Source organism: Perognathus longimembris, chromosome 11 (assembly GCF_023159225.1).
Source record: "Perognathus longimembris pacificus isolate PPM17 chromosome 11, ASM2315922v1, whole genome shotgun sequence".
Lineage (NCBI taxonomy): Eukaryota > Metazoa > Chordata > Mammalia > Rodentia > Heteromyidae > Perognathus > Perognathus longimembris.
This window is the reverse complement of record NC_063171.1, coordinates 44,435,661-44,458,671: the sequence shown is the minus strand read 5'-3', so window position 1 is coordinate 44,458,671 and position 23,011 is coordinate 44,435,661. Positions and strand designations below refer to the sequence as shown.

Genomic DNA, 23,011 nt, shown 5'->3' with positions numbered 1-23,011 from the left:
AGGAATTGAACCCAGGGCTTCATGCATGCTAGGCAAGCCCTCTACCACTAAGCCACATTCCCAGCCCCCTTTCCTTCTTTCTTTCAGTGGTACTTTTGAGGGCCTTCCCTCTTGCTTTTTGTTTTTGTTTTTGTGTTTTTTTTGCTTGTTCAAAGCTAGCACTCTACTACTTGAGCCATGCTTCCACTTCCAGCTTTTTGCTAGTTAAATGGAGATAAGAGTCTCATAGATTTTTTTTTTCCTGGCTAGTTTCCACACTAGATCCTCAGATCTCAGCTTCCTGAGTAGTTAGGATTATAGGCATGAACCACTGGTGCCTAGACGAAATTCATGTTTTGAAAGCACAATGCTCAGTATTCTAGTTCCATGACCAGATTGGACACTTTCTATGACCTGCCCTAATTTTCTAACCTTTTCCGTGTTTCACTTTTGTTCTTTGTGAAAATGCAGATGATACTAATAATATCTACTTTATATCAAGATTAAATGAGTTGAAAGCACGTAGAACAGTGCTTGGTATGCAGAAAGCATTCTATATGCACTTATGCTGCTGCTGTTCGGGTTATTATAATTCATTTACGCCACATTAATCATTCATGCTTGATGACTTTATTTATGAATCATTACATTAAACCAATTATTCAACTCCCTTTGCTCACTCTACTGTAGTCACTGCTATCCCTTTGTGGTTCCTAAAATACTGCTAGGACTGTGACCACCTTAGGGCCTCTCCATGCACTGTTCCCACCGCTTAGAAAGCACTTTTTACAGTATACCTATACATACAAATCCTATTTGCTCAAATGTCACATTCTTACTAAAGCCTAACTCGACTGCCTAACTAAAACATCGCCATGTACCTCACCATTCCTCTTACTGTTCTTCATAGCTCTCAAGACCTTACAAAATACTTTATATATTTTATATAGTCACCGTGTTTTCTATCTATTGATTTCCTTTCCTACTGAAATACATGCATAAGGAGTTTTGTTTTTTGTTTTTTGTTTTTTTGGCCAGTCCTGGGCCTTGGACTCAGGGCCTGAGCACTGTCCCTGGCTTCCTTTTTGCTCAAGGCTAGCACTCTGCCACTTGAGCCACCACAGCGCCACTTCTGGCCATTTTCTGTATATGTGGTGCCAGGGAATCGAACCCAGGGCCTCATGTATACGAGGCAAGCTCTCTCGCCACTAGGCCATATCCCCAGCCCCAGGAGTTTTGTTTTGTTCACCCATCTAAAACAGTGCCTGGCATATGGTAGGTATTTGTTGAATGCAAGACTTAACTGAGTCAATGAATGACCATTTGTTTACAACTGACTGCAGAACTCCTTAAAATCCTTAAGTTCCTTTGAAAGCACAACTTATCCAAAACTCAATGTCCATCCTCTTCCCTTTCAAAACTTGCTTTCTATCCTTTTTCTATGTTCCTAAACCAGAAATGGCATCTCAGTCCCTTTAGGCCTCAAACTTCATTTTCAGTTCCTTGTTATTCCTTAGATTACACTTCTCTTCTCTCACAATCCAGTTACTCCTCAGGATTGTTTGCATGCCCCTAAATAGCTCTCAAATCCATTCCTTTTGATCATGTTTATTGCCAATGGTTCCCTTCAAATCTTCATAATCTTTGCCTGGTCTTTGGTGCTTTTGAGAGGGAAACTGCCTTGCCAGTCTCTGCTGCTAATCTCTCCCCTCTCTAATTTGTTCCCTTTTACTCGGCCAGTTAACTTTTAAAGGAATAAGCAAAACATATTAAGATAGAGACAAAAGGGCGGATCAGGTCCCTTCTTTCTCCTCCTAAATTGTATCTAAATCCATCTACTTCCTTCTCTATTAATACCACTACAGTCCAAGTCATGTCATCTCTCACCTGAACTATGGCAATGTTCTTAACTGGTTTTAGCACTGATCATCCTCTAATCTATTCCATACCCTACAACCAGTACACTATTAAAAACTCAAATTCAATTGTGTCACTTCCAATGAACTTAGAAGACATATAGTTTAAACTCCTTACCATGGCCAAAATAGCCACTACTCCATTCTTTTTTTCTCTGTTTGTTTTTAGTGCTAGTTACTGGAGCTTGAATTCAAGGCTTCATGCTCTCACTTACTTAGTTGGCAATCTACCACTTGAGTTGGCATTTTTGCTGGTTAACTGGAGATGAGAGTCTCTCAGGCTTTTCTGCCCAGGCTGGCTTCAAACCATGATCTTCAAATCTCAGCCTCTTGAATAGCTAGGATTACAGGCATGAGCCACTGATTCCTGGTTACTCTGCATATTCTGCTTCCTGCCTATTCAACCAGCTTCTTGTCACCCTTGCACCGCTTTCCTGACTCACACACTAAAAGTTCCTCCAATAAGCCAAACTCTCTCAGCTCAGGATCCTTGTGTAAGCTATTTCTTCCATGTGATCATCCTTTTATCTGACTATTCCTGCTTATCCTTTAAGAATTGGTGTGAATGACACTACCTTAAACACTTCCCTACCCTGTAGATCTACATGAAATTAAAATTCTCTCTTCACTACCAGATCACTCAACTTTTTTTTCATAACATGAGTGCTTGTCCTTGTATCTGCACACAAAGAGTAACTAGTAGTATAATGGTTAGGAGCTCTGAAACCACATTTTCTAGGTTCAAATCCTAGTCTACACTAAAACTTCAATTTTTAAAGTTATAATAGAGATGAGGGAAACAATAGGGAGCAATGAAGGGGTGAATTGGATAAAAGTATATTATTTGCATGTATGGAACTATCACAAAGAATTTTTTTTTTTGCCAGTCCTGGGCCTTGAACTCAGGGCCTGAGCACTGTCCCTGGCTTCTTTTTGCTCAAGGTTAGCACTCTGCCACGTGAGCCACAGTACCACTTCTGGCCTTTTCTATATATGTGGAGCTGAGGAATCGAACCCAGTGCTTCATATATACAAGACAAGCACTCTTACCACTAGGCTATATTCCCAGCCCCCACAAAGAAATTTTGTATAATTAACATACACTAATAAAAATAAAGTTATAATGGGGTAGTTAAAAGAATGAAATAATATATCTGAATACCTGAAGAACCTTGCATACACGCTCAACATTACGAGAAGAATGGAGAATAGTTAATGATGATTTTATAAAAGAGGTTAAGCTAGGCACAAGTGGCTCACACCTAGCTTACTCAAGAGGATGAGATCTGAGCATCATGGTTTGAAGCCAGCCCAGGTAGAAAGTCCATGAAACTCTTATCTCCAATATCCTAAGTGGAGCTTTAGCTCAAGTTGTAGAGCACCCAAGAACCAGTTAAGAGAGAGAGAGAGAGAGAGAGAGAGAGGTTTTTAATCATGAAAGATGAAGAGAATTATGAAGGAAAGAAGATTGCATACTCTGGAAACAATCTAACATACTCAGGGAAAAATGACAAGTCAAGCCTGGCTAGAGCATGGGGAGTGTAGGGAAAAATAGTAGGAACTGAAATAATTGAAACTGTAAGTTAAGGACATATACTAAATTAGTAAATTAAAATTTAACCTTCAGCTGGGCACTGGTAATCCTAGCTACTCAGCCTGAGATCTGAGGATCAAGGTTCAAAGCCACCCAGGCAGAAAAGTTTCCATGAGACTCTTGTTTCCAATTAACCACTCAAAAACTGGAAGAAGGGCTAGGAGTATGGTCTAGTGGCAAGAGTGCTTGCCATGTATTCAAGAAGCCCTGGGTTCGATTCCCTAGCACCACATACATAGAAAACAGCCAGAAGTGGCGCTGTGGCTCAAGTGGCAGAGTGCTAGCCTTGAGCAAAAAGAAGCCAGGGACAGTGCTCAGGCCCTGAGTCCAAGCCCAGAGCTGGCAAAAACAAACAAACAAAAAAAACACCTGGAAGTGGAGCTGCAGCTCAAAGTTGTAGAGTCCTAACCTTGAGCAAAAGAGGGCAGGGACAGTGCCAGGCCCCATGACTGACTAAACAAATAAATACTCAAACTTCAATATTCTGTTTCCAAACTCATGCTCATGCAAATAGTTAAACAAATGAACTTAGAATATATTTTAAACCCCTTATCATGGCCAAGAAAAACACAAGCATCTCTCCCCGTCCCCTCCCTCCCCCCTCCCCCGTTTGCATTTGCTTCCTGCCTATAAAACCAGCTTCAAATGTTAGACTATCATACCTTGACTAAAGGCTAACAAATTACCTATATGTGCTAAGAACCTGCCTCTTCCCTATAGGCTTGCTTTCTGTGTCATTATATACACTCATTATGGAAAAGCATCTGTTGTCTCAAATAGTAGAGAGCCTGAATTTAGGGCAAAGCCCTAAATTCAAACCCCAGTACCATTCCAAAAAAACCCACTATTCACTATGACACTAAACAAAGAATCTTGTAGACCTGATTCCAATCCCTTGGGACCTTAACATTTAGAATATTTAAGTCTATATGTATATGCAGATTTGAATAACCATAAACAGCAAAGTAAAAACATTAATTCATTTAACTTAGGACTATATATGTTAAAGGAACAAAATCATGCATGATTCCAAAATATAAAAATCAATTACACATAAAGAATATTACAGAACTAGATCATGTTTTTAGTGGACTAATTTTTCCCTAGTATTTCCTGAATATAATCTTACAGTAGAAAAGGTGACCCCTGTAAGAATAAAGTGAAAGAGAATATTAAATTTTAAAATTATAGTGGGCTATACACAAAGTAGATCAGAAATAACTCAGAGGGCTTAACCATTTACAAGGCATCTATCTTCCTGAGTACCCTAAATGTCCTAAATATCCTAACAATGAATATCCTATTTTACTCTCTCTTCTCATTCTCTCCCATGACTCCTCACCTTCCAGAAGATCTCGAGCAAGCCCTGGCTCTGCTCCTGTAGAACGGACAAAATCCGACAGAACAGCATCCATGTCCAGGGTCATGTGATCATCAAGTACTTTCAGGCAGCCGGATGTGGACAGAACATAGATCAAAATTCAGGCCCCCACCTGACAAAGAAATAAATACATAAGGCTCAAATTAACTGAAACAGGATAGTCACAGTACAATTTCAGATTCTTAATTACATGGGGAAAATAACTATTCTAGCTCATTTGTTCTAGTTAAATATTTTTTAAGTTTAAAATTCATTAGGAAGAGTAAAATTTAACTTCCTAATAGTTCTTCAATGTCTTAATTCCTATATAACCACCAGCCACTCTGAATAATGCTTTCCTGATAATTTTCGAGTATTACATTTCTCCCATGATGTTGCTTATCCCAACTAAAGAAAGGAACAGACTATCACCCTAAAAAACTCCCTACCTGCAATATTCTCTAACATGGCACCAGGCTCATTTCCTTCCTGGATTTTGACATACTCTAAAATCATTTAATAAAAAAAAATCATTTAAATCACTTGTTGTCTAGCTATCTCTCTTAATACATACATATTTTCGACAGCAGGGAACTTAAGAGCCTTGTTTACTAACGTATCCCCAGCATGGATCTTTGCCACTGACACAATGATTGGCATGTATGCCCTCAGTAAATGCTTACTGAATGAATGAATACTATCCACTGGGTAATTGTAGGGTTGGCTAATATTCTGATGCTAGCCAAAGAAACAGGAGGAGGGAACTAATGGCTACAACTACTCAAAACAGAGAATCCCAAAGTTCTTAACAAAAATTCATCTTTGTCTGCTAGCCTCATGAATCTAGGGAGCATGCCTAGCTCCAAAATGTCTTTCTCACCCAGGAACAATGATTGCCAGGTTAAGTTTACCTGAAAAAAATATCTCCTTTCAAAATTATCCTCAGAAGAAACTATGACCCTGACTTGACAGCCTGAGACTAATTCAAAATTCTTCTGAGGTTAACAGCCCCAACTAAGTAAGAACAGAACAAAGAACAATTTATGACCAAAATTCTGCCAGGTTTACAGTTTACATAAGGTTTCTAGGTACCCACCTACTCTACTACACTAGCCAATGCTGTGTTTTGGTGAAGCATAATTCTTTCTTTTTCTTTCTTTCCTTCTTTTCTTCCTTTCTTTCTCTTTCCTTCCTTCATTTCCTCCCTCCCTCCCTTCCTTTTCTTTTTCTTTTTTGGTAGCACTGGGAATTGAATCCATTCAAACTATTCCCCAGCCTCAAAAAGAAGAATTCTCTAAAGCCACAGGTCCCTTCAAATGACTATTTAAAAAACTAGTCTACAGATGACTCTCAAGTATTCTTTCTTCCTGTCTCCTCCTATCACAGGCTACATCTTGTTCAGTGCTACAGTTAAATCCTGATTTTCTATTTTCCTTAAGTATAGCAAGGATTTGTGGGTTATAAAAATAAGTCTATAACTTTTTATTTTTGTTTTGTTTTGTTTTGTCTGCCAGTCCTAGGGCTTGAACTCAGGGCCTGAGCACTGTCCCTAGTTTTTTTTTTGTTCAAGGCTAGCACTCTACCACTTGAGCCACAGTGCCATTTCCAGCTTTTTCTGTATATGCAGTGCTGAGGAATTGAACCCAAGGTTTCATGCATGCTAGACAAGCACTCTACCACTAAGCCACATTCCCAGCCCTAGTTTTATTTTTTGCTATGCCTTATATTTCAAGCTCAATGGCAAATCTGCTGCCATGGCCGAGTAGATGGTAGATGCTAGTTGTGGGTGCCTTTGATGGTCTCAGGTTCTTCCTCCTCCTCCTCTTCTGAGCTTAACCGGTAATGAGATTTGAACTCAATGCCTTGTACTTGCTGCACAGGCATTCTACCACTTAAGCCATGCTTGAGAGAAAAATGGCAACAGAAGCCAGGTGCTGATGGCTCACCCTATAATCCTAGCTACTTAGGAGGCTAAGACCTGGAAGGCCTGTTGAAGCCAGCCTGGGCAGCTAGTCTATAAGGCTCCATCTCTGATTAACCAGCAAAATGTTGAGCTGAAGCCCTGGCTCAAGTGGTAGAGTACCAGCCATGATTAAGAAAGCCAAACAACAGCATAGGCCCTGAGTTCAAGCCCTGGTACAGGCAAGAATGAAAAGAAAGAGCAAGGGGCTGGGAATATGGCTTAGTGGTAAAGTGGTCACCTTGTAAGAAAGAGCAAAAAAATAGCAAGAGAAAGCATTATTTCTTGTAGAATTCTATAGTATAAGACATCCAACAGGACAGTGCAAGATTTCTTCATATTTGTACTTCCAATATTTAGCATTATCTCTATAATGGAGTAGGCAATTAATAAATGTCTGGTAAACAAACAACTAAATGACTAATTGAACCTTCACATGAAGGAAAGGAAAGGAATGGAAAGGGGAAGAAAGCAGGAAGGAGAAGGAAAAGAAAAAGGGAAGGAAAAAGAGGAAAGGAAAGGAAGAAAGAAAAAGAAAAGAAAGGGAAGGGAAGGGAGGGAGAGAAAAAAGTTGTATTCATTTAGCATTCAAAAGTAAATAAATAGCTTTTCCCTCCTCTATTGCAAGCAAGAATTCCTTCTCCAAAGCCCACTTTATGGATTGGCTTTGGTCATGGGAGATGGTAACAGCTCAAATAGTATACAAAAATAATCCAAAACCGGGCTGGGGATATAGCCTAGTGGCAAGCGTGCCTGCCTCGGATACACGAGGCTCTAGGTTCGATTCCCCAGCACCACATATACAGAAAACGGCCAGAAGTGGCGCTGTGGCTCAAGTGGCAGAGTGCTAGCCTTGAGCAGGAAGAAGCCAGGGACAGTGCTCAGGCCAAGGCCCAGGACTGGCCAAAAAAAAAAAAAAAAAAAAAAAAAAAAATCCAAAACCGACAATGAAGGCACAAAATGAATTTCAACTTTCGACAAATGAACAGAACTAACAGTAAAGCCACTTTCATAACTCTGTCAAAGAATATGGGAAAGACACATGCATAGCAAAAAAGTGTGTGGCATAAAGGAAAAGACTTGACTAAGCCAAGGCATTATAAACCACTTCCAGCCAGACCCAGGCTCCTGAGTATGAGTAAATTTAAACCACCAGCACAGTGGCATCATAAGATACCACATATTAACAAAGTAGGCAGGTCATCCTTTAAAAAAATAATAAAAAAAATAGTAACTCAAAGGCTTCACAGGATCTAGAAAGACTTGCTCATCAACAAAAATTTAAAACACTAAACCTTATTTATATTTGATGTCTCCAGGTGCATACCATGGACTCCACCCCATCCCCACCCTACAGGTAAAGACAGCACCTTTTGTTACATCACCACCAACACCTGGCTTTAGCTTCTCAAATTCCAAATGGAGACACAGAAGCCAATGACTAAGACTCACAGTCTTCAGGTTTGTTTCAGTACACAGGAAGGAAAAACCCCAAAGAACACAATGAAACACTTGCCTTCAACCTTTCAAATAAAACAGAGGTAGCATTCAAATATTTGTTGAGTGAGTGGTGTCTATACATAAATCTCAAAACTATTTAGCCCCAATGCTTGCCTCCATGCAAGAAGTCTATTATATCTATAACAGATAAATCATCCAGTTTCCATTTTAATACAAGCTCTGAAGGGGAACTCATTACTTGGCCAAGATATGCATTTTATTATTGGATGGCTCCAACTGTTAAAATCACTTTTCTCAGCAAAAGCCAGGGCTACCCATAGAGTTCCTTCTCCTATAGTTTCCATGATAGTATTCATTCTGTTCTCCAGATCAATAAAATGATTCCTATGACTGATGACTTCTTACAGGAAATTATTACGTAAGTCATTTCTTTACAGAAGCATTTTTGGTTGATCAATTTGCCAGGTTATCAAGAGCTAGCCAGTGAGCTTTATTTTACAAAACCCTTTCTAACATCAGTACTTGTTCATACATTGCTCCTGAATGTTTGTGCTAACCTCAGAGTATAAACTCAACATGCTGAATAAAGAACCCTGTTCAACATTTGCCTTTGCTATCTTTGCCTCTTGCTAACACTTCTACTTTTATGTCCACTTAAAGTGATGGCAGCAGCCACAAATGAAAATTGACAAGTTAATATTAGTTAAATGCTTTCAAAAACACTATCGTAGTCAACAATGAACCTTCCAAAGCTGGTCTCATTAATTCCAACTTACAAATAGAGAAACAAAAAAGGCTGTGCGTAGCACTTCAGGTTGGTAATCCCTGTACTCAGGAGGTAAAGGCAAAATTGCCATTTTGAAGCCAGTCTGGACTATATAGCATGTTCCAGGCCATCTTGGCCTGACCCCTGCCTTGAAAAATAAAAAATCAAAAAACAAAAAAAAGGTTTGACAGTGTAACTCCTTCAAACAATTAATGAACTGTTGAACAAATACCAGAAGGCTGGAACATGTTTGGGGGGGGGGGGGGGGCAACAAGAAGGGATGCAGACAAATGGAGGAAGGGTAAGCAAATGCAGTTACTATAGTCACTATACATTAAGTAAAAATTGGACTATGTAACTTGAAGGTAAGGATGGGATGAGGAAAGATAGGGGAGAATGATAAAGGGAGTGACATTGATCAAGATGTATTGTATTCCTAACTTGACTTCTGGAACTGAAAGCCCTTTATACAACTACTTAATAAAAATAAGTGCTTTAAAAAAAAAAAGAGATCTGAAGTCAGATAGGTGGTTCAAGTGTGAACCCAGAGGGTCTGAATTTCTGAGCATTCTAAGGTACCACTGGACTGTGACCAGGTGCACACCTAGGCAGGAAATAGGACCCTACCTCAAAATAACAAGCAAAATTTAGGGATGGAGATGTAGCTTGGCAGGGAGGGTGCCTGCTTTGCAAAGCACAAAAATAGTAAAAATAAACAGAGCAAAATGGGCTGGAGATAAGACTTAAGTAGCACACCTGCTTGGCAAGTATGTAGTTTAATCCTCAGTATCAAAAAAAGAAAGAAAGACAAAAGAAAATTGAGTAGATTCTGCTTTGTGACTTTCCTAACTATGACTGATGATTTGATTTACTTCATGGTAAAAGACTAGTTTTCTTATCCTTCTATTCTAGCTGTCCAAGTTGGATGGATTTTCCATTCAACTTGTCTACTACTCTATGAGAACAAAACTAGATCACAGCAACACAACTACAAGTACATGGCATTTAGTTGCCCTCTTTTCAATGAAACACTGATGTTTGCTAGATTTTGTTACCCCCCAACCAATCTTCTCAGCTACTACCCCACACCTTCAGCATGTTCCTGGAGCCTCTTAGCTAATTCATAACATCCCACTTACTCCTGGCCAGTGACCTTGCCAATTTCACTAGAAAAAGAACAACAACAAAGCAAGAGATACTCAGGTGTCCTCCCTTGCTCTACTGGCTTGTTACTATTTTCCTCTCCTAGGAAAACTCTTTTAGATAGTCTAATTCACTGATGCTACTTTTTCAACCTCTGTTATGTCCTCAACCTACTATAATGGGCTTCCACAGAACAAATAGTATTGATTTACAGTGAAGACCATCTCAACTTTCTGTGCCTACACCAAAGGTTAGCACACTCAAAGATCTAGCCTTAGGCTTTTCATTTCTTCATGTGTATCATCTCCATAGGAAAGTTCATCTGTGCCGCAGAGCACATTAAGTTATCCATGGCTTCAAATTCTCCCATCTCTCACCAGGGAAGCCCACAAGCACTTCAAACACAACACATACACTATGAGTTCATTGTCTCATCTTTGTCTTCTACCCTTCTAGTATTACCTGTTGTAGCCAACCACACCACAACAGTCCCCAACTTGAGCCACAAGCCTAGGAGCTATCCTTTACTTTCCTCTCTTGCTTTAAGTTCACAAATACTTTTACAAAGTTTTACTAATTTTACCTTTAAAAGGTCTCTCAAATCTATCTTAACAGAGCATACCTCCTTTATGGCTATAAAAAAGGGTCTACAGAGGCTGGGGATATAGCCTAGTGGCAAGAGTGCCTGCCTCGGATACACGAGGCCCTAGGTTCGATTCCCCAGCACCACATATACAGAAAACGGCCAGAAGCGGCGCTGTGGCTCAAGTGGCAGAGTGCTAGCCTTGAGCGGGAAGAAGCCAAGGACAGTGCTCAGGCCCTGAGTCCAAGGCCCAGGACTGGCCAAAAAAAAAAAGGGTCTACAACCTGGACTCAAAATGTAGCTTTCAACTCTAATTATTGGCCAGCCTCCACTGTGAAGCTCCTCCACTGCAGAGGATTTAAAATGAACATATGGGGGCTTGGAATGTGGCTTAATGGTACAGTGCTTGCCTAGCATGCATGAAGCCCTGAGTTCAATTCCTCAATACCATATAACAGAAAAGGCTGGAAGCAGTGTTGTGGCTTAAGTGGTAGAGTACTAGCCTTGAGTAAAAGAAACTCAGGACAGTGCCCAGACGCTGAGTTCAAGCCCCAGGATTGACAAAAACAAACACACAAAAAGAATATATGATAGTACCATATTCCAGTGCTTTAAATTCTTCAGTGATGAAAGCTGAACAATGGAATAAGCCCTTCATGGCCTGGCTGTACCCCCATTATTCCCTTATTCCCTGAGTATACCAGACACTTCAAATTTCAGTCTCTGCACATATTGGTCCTGAAATGACACCTGCTCTAAGTAAGAGTTCTTATTGCTTCTTTATTTATTTTATTTTATTTTATTTTATTGCTAGTCCTGGGCCTTAGACTCAGGGCCTGAGCATTGTCCCTGGCTTCTTTTTTGCTCAAGACTAGCACTCTGCCACTTGAGCCACACTGCCCTTTCTGGCTGTTTTCTACATATGTGGTGCTGGGGAATCGAACCCAGGGCTTCATGTATATGAGACAAGCACTCTTGCCACTAGGCCATATTCCCAGCCCCTCTTATTGCTTCTTTAAGATTAACTTATTTGAAAAACTTTCTCTGGCTTCCTAAGTTAAAGCCTACTTCCTCCTTGGGTTAGCCACTGCACTTTGTACTCCACTTCAATCATACTTTTATCATAGTGCATGGAATTTGTGGGGAGGTATTGCTTGGGGGGGGGTGTTTGTTTTGGCAGTACTGGGGTTTGAACTCAGAGCCTTTTACTTAACTAGGCAGGTACTTTAGCACTTTAGCCATACTTTCAGTCCTTTCTGCTCTTGTTACTTTTAAGATAGGGTTTCATATTTTGACTTGCCAGGCCTGGAAGGCAATTCCCTATTTATGTTTCCATGCAGCTGGGATGACAGTACACTCCACCATGCAAGCTTTTTTCTGTTCAGATGGAGTCTCATGAATGTTTTTGCCCAGGCTAGCCTGGAATCACAATCCTCTCAATCTTAGCCTCTCAAGTAACTGGGAGGACAGGTACTTATCTAAACATTCCATTGTTGGTTTAGATGGGATCTCATGAACTTCCCTCCCCAGCCCCCACCCCAGGCTAGCCTGGAGCTGTGGTTCTCCAGATCTCACCTCCTACGTAGCTAGGCATTGGCACCTGGAAAATGTGTGTTAATTTGCTACTATTAAACCAGGAGCAATTTAAGGGCAAAAATCTTGTCTTGCTCATCCTGTATCCCTAGCATTCAAGCACCCAGCAGGCATTCAATTTTTATTCATATGAACATTAAGTGTATTTATATAACACCTAATTATATACATACATCAGTGTTATACATAGGCAAATCTAAAACAGTGGCTCAGCTCAAAGACATCTGCTGAAGATTGTTACATGATTTTACCAACCACAACTTTCCCTTTGGACACATTGTTTATCTCTAATGCTGTATTAAAAATCAGTCTTCATGTAACAAGTGTTCAACTATTATCGATGGCAGGTAATAGATCTCTGTTAAAATGCTCAATAAACTACTGATCTTACATTGCCTCCTGTGCAATATCCCACACTCACTCTGGACTCACCCTCCTGGCTCTACCAGTGCATCAGAGCTGCCCAAGTCTGCCCCAACTCCTCTAAAAACTCACTGGAAAATCACAACATTTAAGCCTGTCAAGAATTGTCAAAGGTCAGAGACTCCTCCATGTCTATGATGTCAGTCCCAAGGAATCCAGACAGTAGAGAAAGGAGGGACAGAAGCACTTAGATATTTCACATAATTCTTGATTAGGTGGGAGAGAGAGATGAATGATTGTTTTGGCAGCTTGCTTTGATTAACATAGGGCCTTCCAACATAAGAAAATATAACTTTAAAAAGAAAGAGGATATGACCAAATTCCATACTAAAAGGACTCACTCATGTAACACTAGCTGCTACAACTTAAAAGGGAGAAAAGTGAAAGAAAATACTATGTGTTAAAGCAACTAGTATACAAGGTTTGTGTCTTTAACCACATATCATCCATGAGATGACAAATAAAGATGGTAGGGAATATATTCAAGGTTACACAGGTAAAAAAAATAGCAGAACTAGGACTTTTATGGGCCAGCATGCCTGATTTCAGAGACCATACACTTACACCACAACTGGTCAGGGAAGAAGTCTAATCACAGTGTTCTAATTCCTCTCAATTCTACTCTGAAAGAAAGAAGACACTCTGGATTCAGACAGACCTAGGATGACCATGGGCAATGTAACTATTTCCTGCTTCCACTTCTTCACGTCTAAAACAAGAAATATCTGCATTTCAGACTATTTAAGGTTAAAGAAAATAAGATACATAAGGCCTTTAGGCTTTAGTACCTGACACACAATCTGTCCTTAAAAGATCCCAGTTGCCTTCTTTTTGTCCCATTCCTTCCATATACTCTTGTCCACTCACCCAGTGCCAAAAAGAGCCTTTACATCTTTCCTTGTAGGTTTCCTCTACTCCAAACTCTCCAGTCCTACTCCTGTTTTTTCTTTTAGCATTTATCTTTTTATTAGCAATCATCACTTGTACATGGGGATGAATCGTGACATTCTCACATATGTGCAATAGTATTCTAATCAATCTCCACAACTCATTTTCAAAGCACAATCTTAACAGTTATATACAATATTCAATCTATTACTCCCATCCCAGTGTCTTCAATTTAAGCCTTCAAGAATGTATCTTAAAGGACCACCTTTTGTTTTATTTTCCCTCAAAAAGAACAGTGAAGGAAAGATGTCTGGTCCTTTCCTAAACATATACATACAACTAAACACTTCATTCCTAAATCACCAAGAACAACAATTTCACACATATTTACTCAAAGTTCTAATGTCTGCATTTATCAGTCCTACCTACCTTCGTACCTTTACCCATTACTCTACCCATTCCAGGTTCAATTTTTTTCTTTTTGGCAGTCCTGAGGCTTGAATTCTGGGCCAGGATACTGTCTCTGAGCACTTTTGCTCAAGGCTAGCACTCTACCACTTTCAGCCACAGCTCCGCTTCCTGTTTTCTAGTAGTTATTTGGAAATAAAGAGTCTTATGGATTTCCCTGCTGAAGCTGGCTTTGAATCATGATCCTCAGCTCTCAACTTCCTGAGTAGGTATGAGCTATAAGCTCCTGGCTTAAATATTTTATAATATTCTCTTAGTCTCATATACGTTATTCAACTTTTTATGCAATCATCTCCTTCTACTCATCCTGTATATTATATGCCTGGATTATGTTCTACCTCTGGTGCAGCACATACTCAGGGAATGTCTTCTTTTCCCTCTAAATCAAACTTCAGAGACAAAACAAAAACTCGGGCTGGGGATATGGCCTAGTGGCAAGAGTGCCTGCCTCATATACATGAGGCCCTGGGTTCGATTCCCCAGCACTACATATACAGAAAATGGCCAGAAGTGGCGCTGTGGCTCAGGTGGCAGAGTGCTAGCCTTGAGCAAAAAGAAGCCAGGGACAGTGCTCAGGCCCTGAGTCCAAGGCCCAGGACTGGCCAAAAAAAAAAAAGAAAAGAAAAAACAAAAAACAAAAACTCAAACCACTCATAGAATCAACTACTCCGAAAACAATTTATCATATTCTATAGTGGATACATATCAGTTCTTAAGAACAAATTCCATGGTTTTATCAGGATGACTTTGAGGGCTATGTGTATGCATGTGCATGCACGCACGCATGTGTGCATGTGTGTGTGTGGTGTATATGTATGTGTATGTATATGTACCTCAGAATAAAACTTAACTTTTTTCAAGATTGTCTAGTTTTTAGTATCAGAAAAACAAACAGTAAACTGATCCTTGAATCTAAAATAAATACATTCCATTAATACCCAAATACTAATATAAAGATTAGGGAGGAGCTCACACAACTTATGAATTGGCATTTGTCTTCTTGCTGTTTTGCACTACATTTATTTGGCAAATTTATTTATTTTTTATTTATTTATTATTTTTTTTGGCCAGTCCTGGGCCTTGGACTCAGGGCCTGAGCACTGTCCCTGACTTCTTCCCGCTCAAGGCTAGCACTCTGCCACTTGAGCCACAGCGCCGCTTCTGGCCGTTTTCTGTATATGTGGTGCTGGGGAATCGAACCTAGGGCCTCGTGTATCCGAGGCAGGCACTCTTGCCACTAGGCTATATCCCCAGCCCTATTTGGCAAATTTAATAAATTGGAAAGCTAGTATAATAACAGTGAACTTTGGAAAAATGGGTGCAGGAAACTCTGTTATTATAATCTATTGTTATAGTATACTATTAGCCTGAATAGAAACAGAAATCATGTTCATGTTTATTTTTTTGGATCCAGACCAGAATGCCTATTTTCTACACGCATTACATTTTTTTCTTCTTCCTTTCAGTTAGAGATAAGGGTTGGGTTCTCAATAAACTCAACTTTGTATGTGTGGTTGGGGGAGGGGGTGGGATGCGTGCGTGCAGGTCCTGGGTCTTAACTTCAGGGCCTGGCATTACCCCAAAGTTTTTCCGCATAAGGCTGGCACTCTACCACTAGAGCCACAGCACTACTTCTGGCTAAATTGGAAATTAAGTGTCTCATGGACTTTACTGCCTGGGCTGGCTTTGAACCACAATCTTCAACTCTCAGCCTCCTAACTAGGATTACAGGCATGAAACCACCTGTGCCCAGCTTCAAACATAACTTTTAAAAGAATAATCTGTAAAAACAACAGTTCTACTTGAGCCTTTAAGATGCTGATTACTGACTTTTTTTTTTTCTTACCAGTCCTGGGGCTTGAACTCAGAGCCTGAGCACTGTCTCTGACTTCATTTTTGCTCAAGGCTAGCACTCTACCACTTGAGCTACAGGCCCCTTCTGGCTTTTTCTATATATGTGGTGCTGAGGAATCGAACCCAGGGCTTCATGTATATGAGGCAAGCACTCTACCACTAGGCCATATTCCCAGCCCCGATTACTGAATTTTTGACACGAGAGAAATCAAAGCAACAGAGGCTACACTAATAGCAAAACACACAATATCTCTAAAACAATGTTCAAACAATGTTTAGTAGCTAGCAATCTTTCTGCTGTTCTTGACTCCTAAAAATTGGTTGTTTTACTTCTGGTTACAAAATTTCTATTGAAGGGAGAAATCAGAAAAGGGGGAAAAAATACAAATCACTGCACTATCTGCTCTTAGCTGCCCATAGGAAATTAATTCACTTCATAAGTTTCTTCTAATAAACTATTTTCCCACAACATATAACTAATTTTTAAAAGCCTGAATTGGAAAAATAGGCTTTTTATAAAATTATATACTTCAGTTTATTATTGTATTGTTCTATTGTTATTATTTTCTAAATTTTCCATCTTTAAGTTTCCCAGTAATACCATCTTTTCTGGCTATATCTAAACCTCTTTTGAACTTCTGAACTCGTACAGGCCCAGTAAATCATCAACCTGGCATTTGCTGCTATTATATCCTGTTATAGTTATGTAGTTATATATAGTTATATGGTTATATATAATTACATAACTGTTATAGTTATATATAGAACATATATAAGATATATATATATATATGTTCTCATATTAGTTGGCCTTTGAGCCTTTCACATTTTAACCTCCAGAGTTTGCCTATCAGTCATTTATTCAAAATTTGCCAAAGTAGTCTATCACCCACCAAGTACTCCCAAAGTTTGAGATTACAAATAAGCCACAGCCCAGTCCTGCAACCAGGAAAAAAAAGCAAACATTATAAACTGGCTTAGCACACTGTTTAGTATGTATTATATATCAAATATTTGTGTTCCTAAATTATTAGTTCATGTGTATAGATACTGAGAGCTATTAATACCCCCAAACAGGCTTGTGAATTATTTACTAGTGTATTTACTGTTTCTGATTTGCCTTCTGTATGATAAAAAATATCTGTATGAACCTTTATGCTTATATCAATACAAAACATATCAATACAAATATATATAATACACAAATATAAATACATAAAGTTCAGTCTTTATATAAAGGTTCATACAAAAAATTATGTTTAAAAAGTTATATTTATACAGTAGCCAGTTCATTAGTTTTTCTTTTGCTGTAGTTTTTGTTTTTAAAACACTTTGACAAATAATAGCCACATAAGTATGGTGGTATACACCAAAAATCCCAGCACTTGGGAAGATAGGGCAGAATTACAAGATTAAGAGTAACCTGAGCTACACACACTCTATGAAAAAACACCTAAACTACTCTTCAAGGTTTTAATTTTCTTTCTGACAGAAATATACACAGAGATGTTTCTAAAGCCGAAAGAGGACACAGACAGCAAGGAACTACATATTCTAACTGAGTACAAGTTTCATACCAGTTCTCTATGGGTCTGTAGCAAAATCAGATCAGTCTAGTCATGAAAACTCCATGGGATGAATAATTCTTAAAATATTATTCATGGTCAGCCACTGGTAGCACCCATGTAATCTTAGCTACTCAAGGGGCTGAGACCTGGAAGATCATGGTTCAAAGACCTATCGAGTAAAAAAGTCTAGAGCATCTTCAAAATAACCATCAAAAAGTAGGACCAGAGACATGGCTCAGGTGGTAGACTGCCAGCCAACAGAGGAAGCCAAGCAAACTCAATGCTGAGTTTAAATCTCAGTACTGCCCAAAAAACATACATAAATTCACATTCTCTCTCTCTCTCTCCCTCTCCCTCTCTCTCTCTCTCTCTCTCTCTCTCTCTCTCTCTCTCTCTCTCTCTCGGTTCCCATTTTAGTAGTCTTTGACTTCACACATATTACTAGTTCTCAATTTCCCACATGATCAACTATAAAAACGTATTCACAAAAACTGCCTTTTCCCGTACCACCCAGCTAAATCTCTTACTTCTGTAGATGTGAACCCAAGAAAAAAAGGTGTACTTTGGGGCTAGAAATGTGGCTTAGTGGTAGAGTGCTTGCCTTGCATGCATGAAGCCCTGGGTTTGATTCCTCAGCACCACATAAACAGATAAAGTTGGAAGTGGCACTGTGGCTCAAGCGGCAGAGTGCTAGCCTTGAGCAAAATGAAGCCATGGACAGTGCTCAAGCCCTGAGTTCAAGCTCCAGGACTGGAAAAAAAAAAGGTGTACTTTTAGGAAATTAAAACACTTAAGCAAACCACAATCATGAGAGAAAATCATTTGTAAAGAATATCATAAAGTCATGCCAAAAATCAAACCATTGCTAGATTTGGAAACACTGTATATCTATATCCCTAAGATCTGGAACCTTATAGTAGACAGCAGGACAAAACTATGTATCATACAAGATTTTTCGTTTTCTTTTCTCCTGGAAGTTTGAATCTATATTTCTCATACAACATTCAAAAATCATAGCCATAGTTTAAGTTTGAAAAGGACAAAACATAAAACTGGGAGAAATAAAGTATCTGCTTTTAACATATTAAATTTCTCTTTGCCCAAAAGGGTAAAGCCTGAAAGTATCAAGTCCCCACATTCAAATTTATTCGTTTATTCATACTAGAGCAATGTTCTTCCCCTCTAGAAGGGCCACCACCAACAAGCACAGTGGCACCCAGAACTCTACAATCCCCGCCCCCCCATGAAAACATCTTAACTCATTCAATAAGTACTTGTTAAGGTCCTTCTCTTAATGCCAACCTGGGCTGCCACATGGAAAGGATGTATCAGGCAAAAAGTCTTTATTCCTCCTTTCTACATGTTCAATGGGTTAGTTCCAGAGAAAACGCCCCAATAGGTATCAGCTAACTTTCTTTATTCAAGGAAGACAATCAGGATGTAATGGCTCATGCCTGTAACACTAGCTGCTCAGGAGACTGAGATCTGAGGATCATGGTTCAAAGCCAAACCAGGAAAGAAAGTCTGTAAGACTTTTCTTTTTTTTTTGATTTTTGGTCGGTTGTAGAGGCTGACTCCAGGATTGGGCCCTGTCCCTGAGCTTCTTTTGCTCAAGGATAGGGCTCTACCACTTCGAGCCACAGGGCCACTCCCAGTTTTCTGGTGGTTAATTGGAGATAAGAGTCTCAGGAACTTTCCTGTCAGAGCTGCCTTTGAACCCCCATCCTCTGATCTTAGCCTCCTGAATAGCTAGGATTACAGGCATGAGCCACCAGCACCTGGTTTGTAAGACTCTTACCTCCAATTAATCACCAAAAAAATCCAGAAGAGGAGTTGTGGCTCAAGTGGTAAAGCATAGCCTTCAGCAAAAGAAGTTAAGGTATAGAGCCCAGGTCCTGAGTTCTAGCCCCAGAATGAGGTGGCGGGAAGGGGAGACTAGGCACTAGGAACTATAAACATAAAAAGATGAAGTTATAAAAAGATTAGCAGTCTTCAAATTTTACTAATCAACTTGCTTGTTTAGATTATAAAATATATTCCTCTCCAAGAATGCCAATCATTAGAAGATTACTGTAGAGTTGATGAAACACCTACCTAAGAAATATTTTGGTCAAAGGCCCTGTTTCCTTATTCTTGCTACCTTTTAGGAAGCCAAGCCAATACTGATCTGAGCCAATACATTTTTCACTTTCTATTACTCGTAGCATAGGAATGTGTTTAATCTTACCCCAAAATTGGGATAAATTGTTTCCCATGTAGACAGATGCTTCCAAGGCCTCCTAGGTCAAACATATGATAAATTCTAGAAAATCATACAAGAAGTAGGTCAAAGCAGTAGAGCTGAGCCTTTACGACAAATGAGGCCAATGTTCAGAATGAAAGGTCTCTGCTTTCCTTTCTTCCTTCCACACCGAGTGTTAAAGTATCAATTACATAAATCATCAAATACATAAGTCATCTGGCAAATACCTCACTGTCTCTCCTCAAAATTAACCCAAAAATCCAAACCAGCCCCTCTAAGAATTAGTTGTATCCCATTATTATCTTTAGTGTTGGTAACAGTGTTAGCAACATCTATCTAGTTTTGCAATTTACAAAATACTTTCAAATATATTATTCCATTCACTGAAAAAATGGAGAGGCACTAAAAGGAAATACCATGGGGAACTACATGAAGCACAGTCAAATCCAGTTTAACTGGAATTGAAAAGCAAGTACTTTCAATTCTACTAGAGTCAAGAAGTTACTTCTATTAAAAATACCATAGGACTGGCTACAGCAAATCAAAACAACTATTTCTCCTTAAATTATGCTCTTAAATGATAGGCTCAACTGATTCAATCTCTAAATGTTAAAATCATAACCTGAGAAGCTTTTTTAACCCAATCCCTTCAACAAGTGCTCTACCCACAATTTAATGCTTTAATAAATATTCTTCGAAGGAAAGAATACTTAATTATGAAGCAGATGTTCTAGGAAGACAAATTGATAGCACTGAGCATTCAAATACCTCTTTAAGATTTAACTAAGAGTCGCCAGGCACAGGTGGCTAGTGACTATAGTCCTAGCTACTCAGAAGGCTGAGAGCTAAGGACTGAGGTTTGGAGCCAGACTGAGCAGGCAAAGACCTTGAGACTCTTATCTCCAATTAATCACTCAAAAAGCCAGAAGTAGAGCTGTGGCTCAAGTGGTAGAACATTAGTCTTGAGCAAAAAAAGCACCCAGGTCTGGAGTTCAATCCCAGGACTGGCACGCACACACACACACAGAAACACAGGATTTAACTAAGAGCATAACTGCATGCTTGTAAGTGCAAACCTATAATTCTAGTGCTATGACACCTAAGGTAGAAAGGTTCTAAGTTCTAGGCCAGTCTGGGCCACACAGCTAGGAGCTGTTGAAAGGAAGGAAAGGAGGGAAGGGGGAAAGAAAGGAGGGAGGGAAGGAGACAGATTTAACATTTAGTGTGCATCTATCAAGTATAACATAATGCTTGTAAGTTGGACGAATCCACATAAACTATCTCATTAATCTCATAAACCAATCTCCATAAGCCAAGAGACTCCTAAACTCCAATACTAAGTTGACTCGAAGCTTAATAGCAAGTAGTTCTAACACAATTTTGATCCTACCTACTTAATTCTAGAACTCAACTGGAATTCAATTCCCATTAGAATTCAGTTCCCTGCTCTCAGTCTCAAGCATTTCTTAATGCTTTCTACTAGATAATGCTCAAAAGAAACCCTCATGCCTCTTAAGCAGCTAACTCCAAAACAAATACTCATCCTAGATACCATATATATAGTGATAATGGCCATAACCTAAAACACCTAAGTACAGAGCTGATAACAAAAGAGTAAAGTCACAATGCAAACAAAACTGATTTTAGCTAGGCAAAAGACAATGAATTTTTATATCCCTCCCAACTTCAAAGCTCTTTCCTATGACTCTAAATGCAGAAAGCATTTTCTAGCCAGGCCTCAATTAATTGGAAGGTGGAGATCAGGGACCAAGGTCTAGGGTTTAACCCAGGTTAAAAAGTTAGCAAGACTCTATCTCAAAAAAGAGCTTTGCATAGTGGTGAATGACTGTAATTCAGCTATTTGGGAGGCATAACTAGGAAGATCACGGTCCAGGTCTATTGTAGTAAAAGAAAAAAAAAAAAAACAAGACAAGACCCTATCTTAAAAAAAAAAACAAAAAACTCACTAAAACAAAAGAGCTGGGAGAAAAGCTCAAGTGGTAAATACCAACCTAGCAAATACAAGGCCCTGAATTCAAACCCTAATACTACCACTTAAAAAATAGCATTTTCTAGGTGAATAAGCTACAGAAAGCAAGCTTGACCCCAAACATATACACATCAGAGAAAACTAGGAAAAAGAAATAAATATGCCTATAAGCATGAATGCATTACAATGTTAACACATTACTCATCATTGTGCTGTAAGAAAGAACTTGCAAGTAGGCAAGGAACTTTCAGGAAGCCAGAGAAACAAACAAAATTCTACCAGTCCCCAAAACATAAACACATCCAAATGCCAAAGCAGGTCACACTGTCTGGTTTGTACCCAGGTATAAGTAGGGAGAGAGTAGAAAGAGAGAAAAAGCAGGTATGCTTCTCAGCATCAAGACATTTCTTTATTACATTAAGAGATTTTCAGCAGTGAAATATAAGAGTTCCACCTATTTTTATGATTTAGATGCTCACAGAGAATATGCAATATATGTAAATGGAAGCACATTGTACTAGTAGTTGCAAATACCCCTTTGGAATCATCACAACTATAGCTAACTCCTGGTTCACTCAGTTCTTGTGTGTGTGTTGGTCCTGGAGCTTGAACTCAGGGTCTGGGCACTGTCCTTGAACTTTCATACTCAAGGCTAGTGCTCTACCACTTGAGCCACCAGTGCCTTGCTTCAATCACATTTTTCTGCTTATCAACTTGGGCAAAGTGTGTTTAAATTTCTCTATACCTTGGCCACAGAGACTTCATCTAATATTCATTAGGATATCCTTAGCACCTTAAATACTGCCTAAACAGAAATAAATATTTTAGATGAATTAATTCATAAGTAGAATTAATTCCATCGTATGGAATTGTTATGAATGTTAAATGAAAAGTGATGTAAAGCATTTAGTATAACTCAAGGTAGAATCTCACAATTAAATAGTAACGTTTTCTCCCCTTTACTCCCCAGTCAAGTGGGAAGTCAGGACAGAAGGACCAAGGCAAAGAACAAGACAAGGATTGGAGAGGCCAAGCCTTGGAAGATAGTTACTACTAGAAACCTAGTCATTAGATCCAGCAATATTTAGTCTTAACCATAACATGTCCTTTTTAGTAGGAGCACAATATTAGCTGATTCAGAAAATTCTATTAATGGGGATGGGAATATGGCGTAGTGGTAGAGTGCCTGCCTTGCATACATGAAGCCATGGGTTTGATTCCTC

The 23,011-nt window shown here is 39.2% G+C and overlaps 1 protein-coding gene across 3 annotated transcripts in view; it reads right to left on the bottom strand.

Annotated features, from left to right (window-relative positions):
* The window catches only part of Otud7b (OTU deubiquitinase 7B), a 63,205-nt gene that overhangs the window by 25,782 nt on the left and 14,412 nt on the right, over positions 1-23,011 (bottom strand). For all 3 annotated transcript variants that reach the window (XM_048356453.1, XM_048356455.1, XM_048356452.1), the window contains exon 2: positions 4,832-4,982. In XM_048356453.1, the coding sequence (XP_048212410.1) occupies positions 4,832-4,916 (85 nt within the window). In that variant the 5' untranslated portion in view covers positions 4,917-4,982. The remainder of the gene's footprint in view (positions 1-4,831; positions 4,983-23,011) is intronic.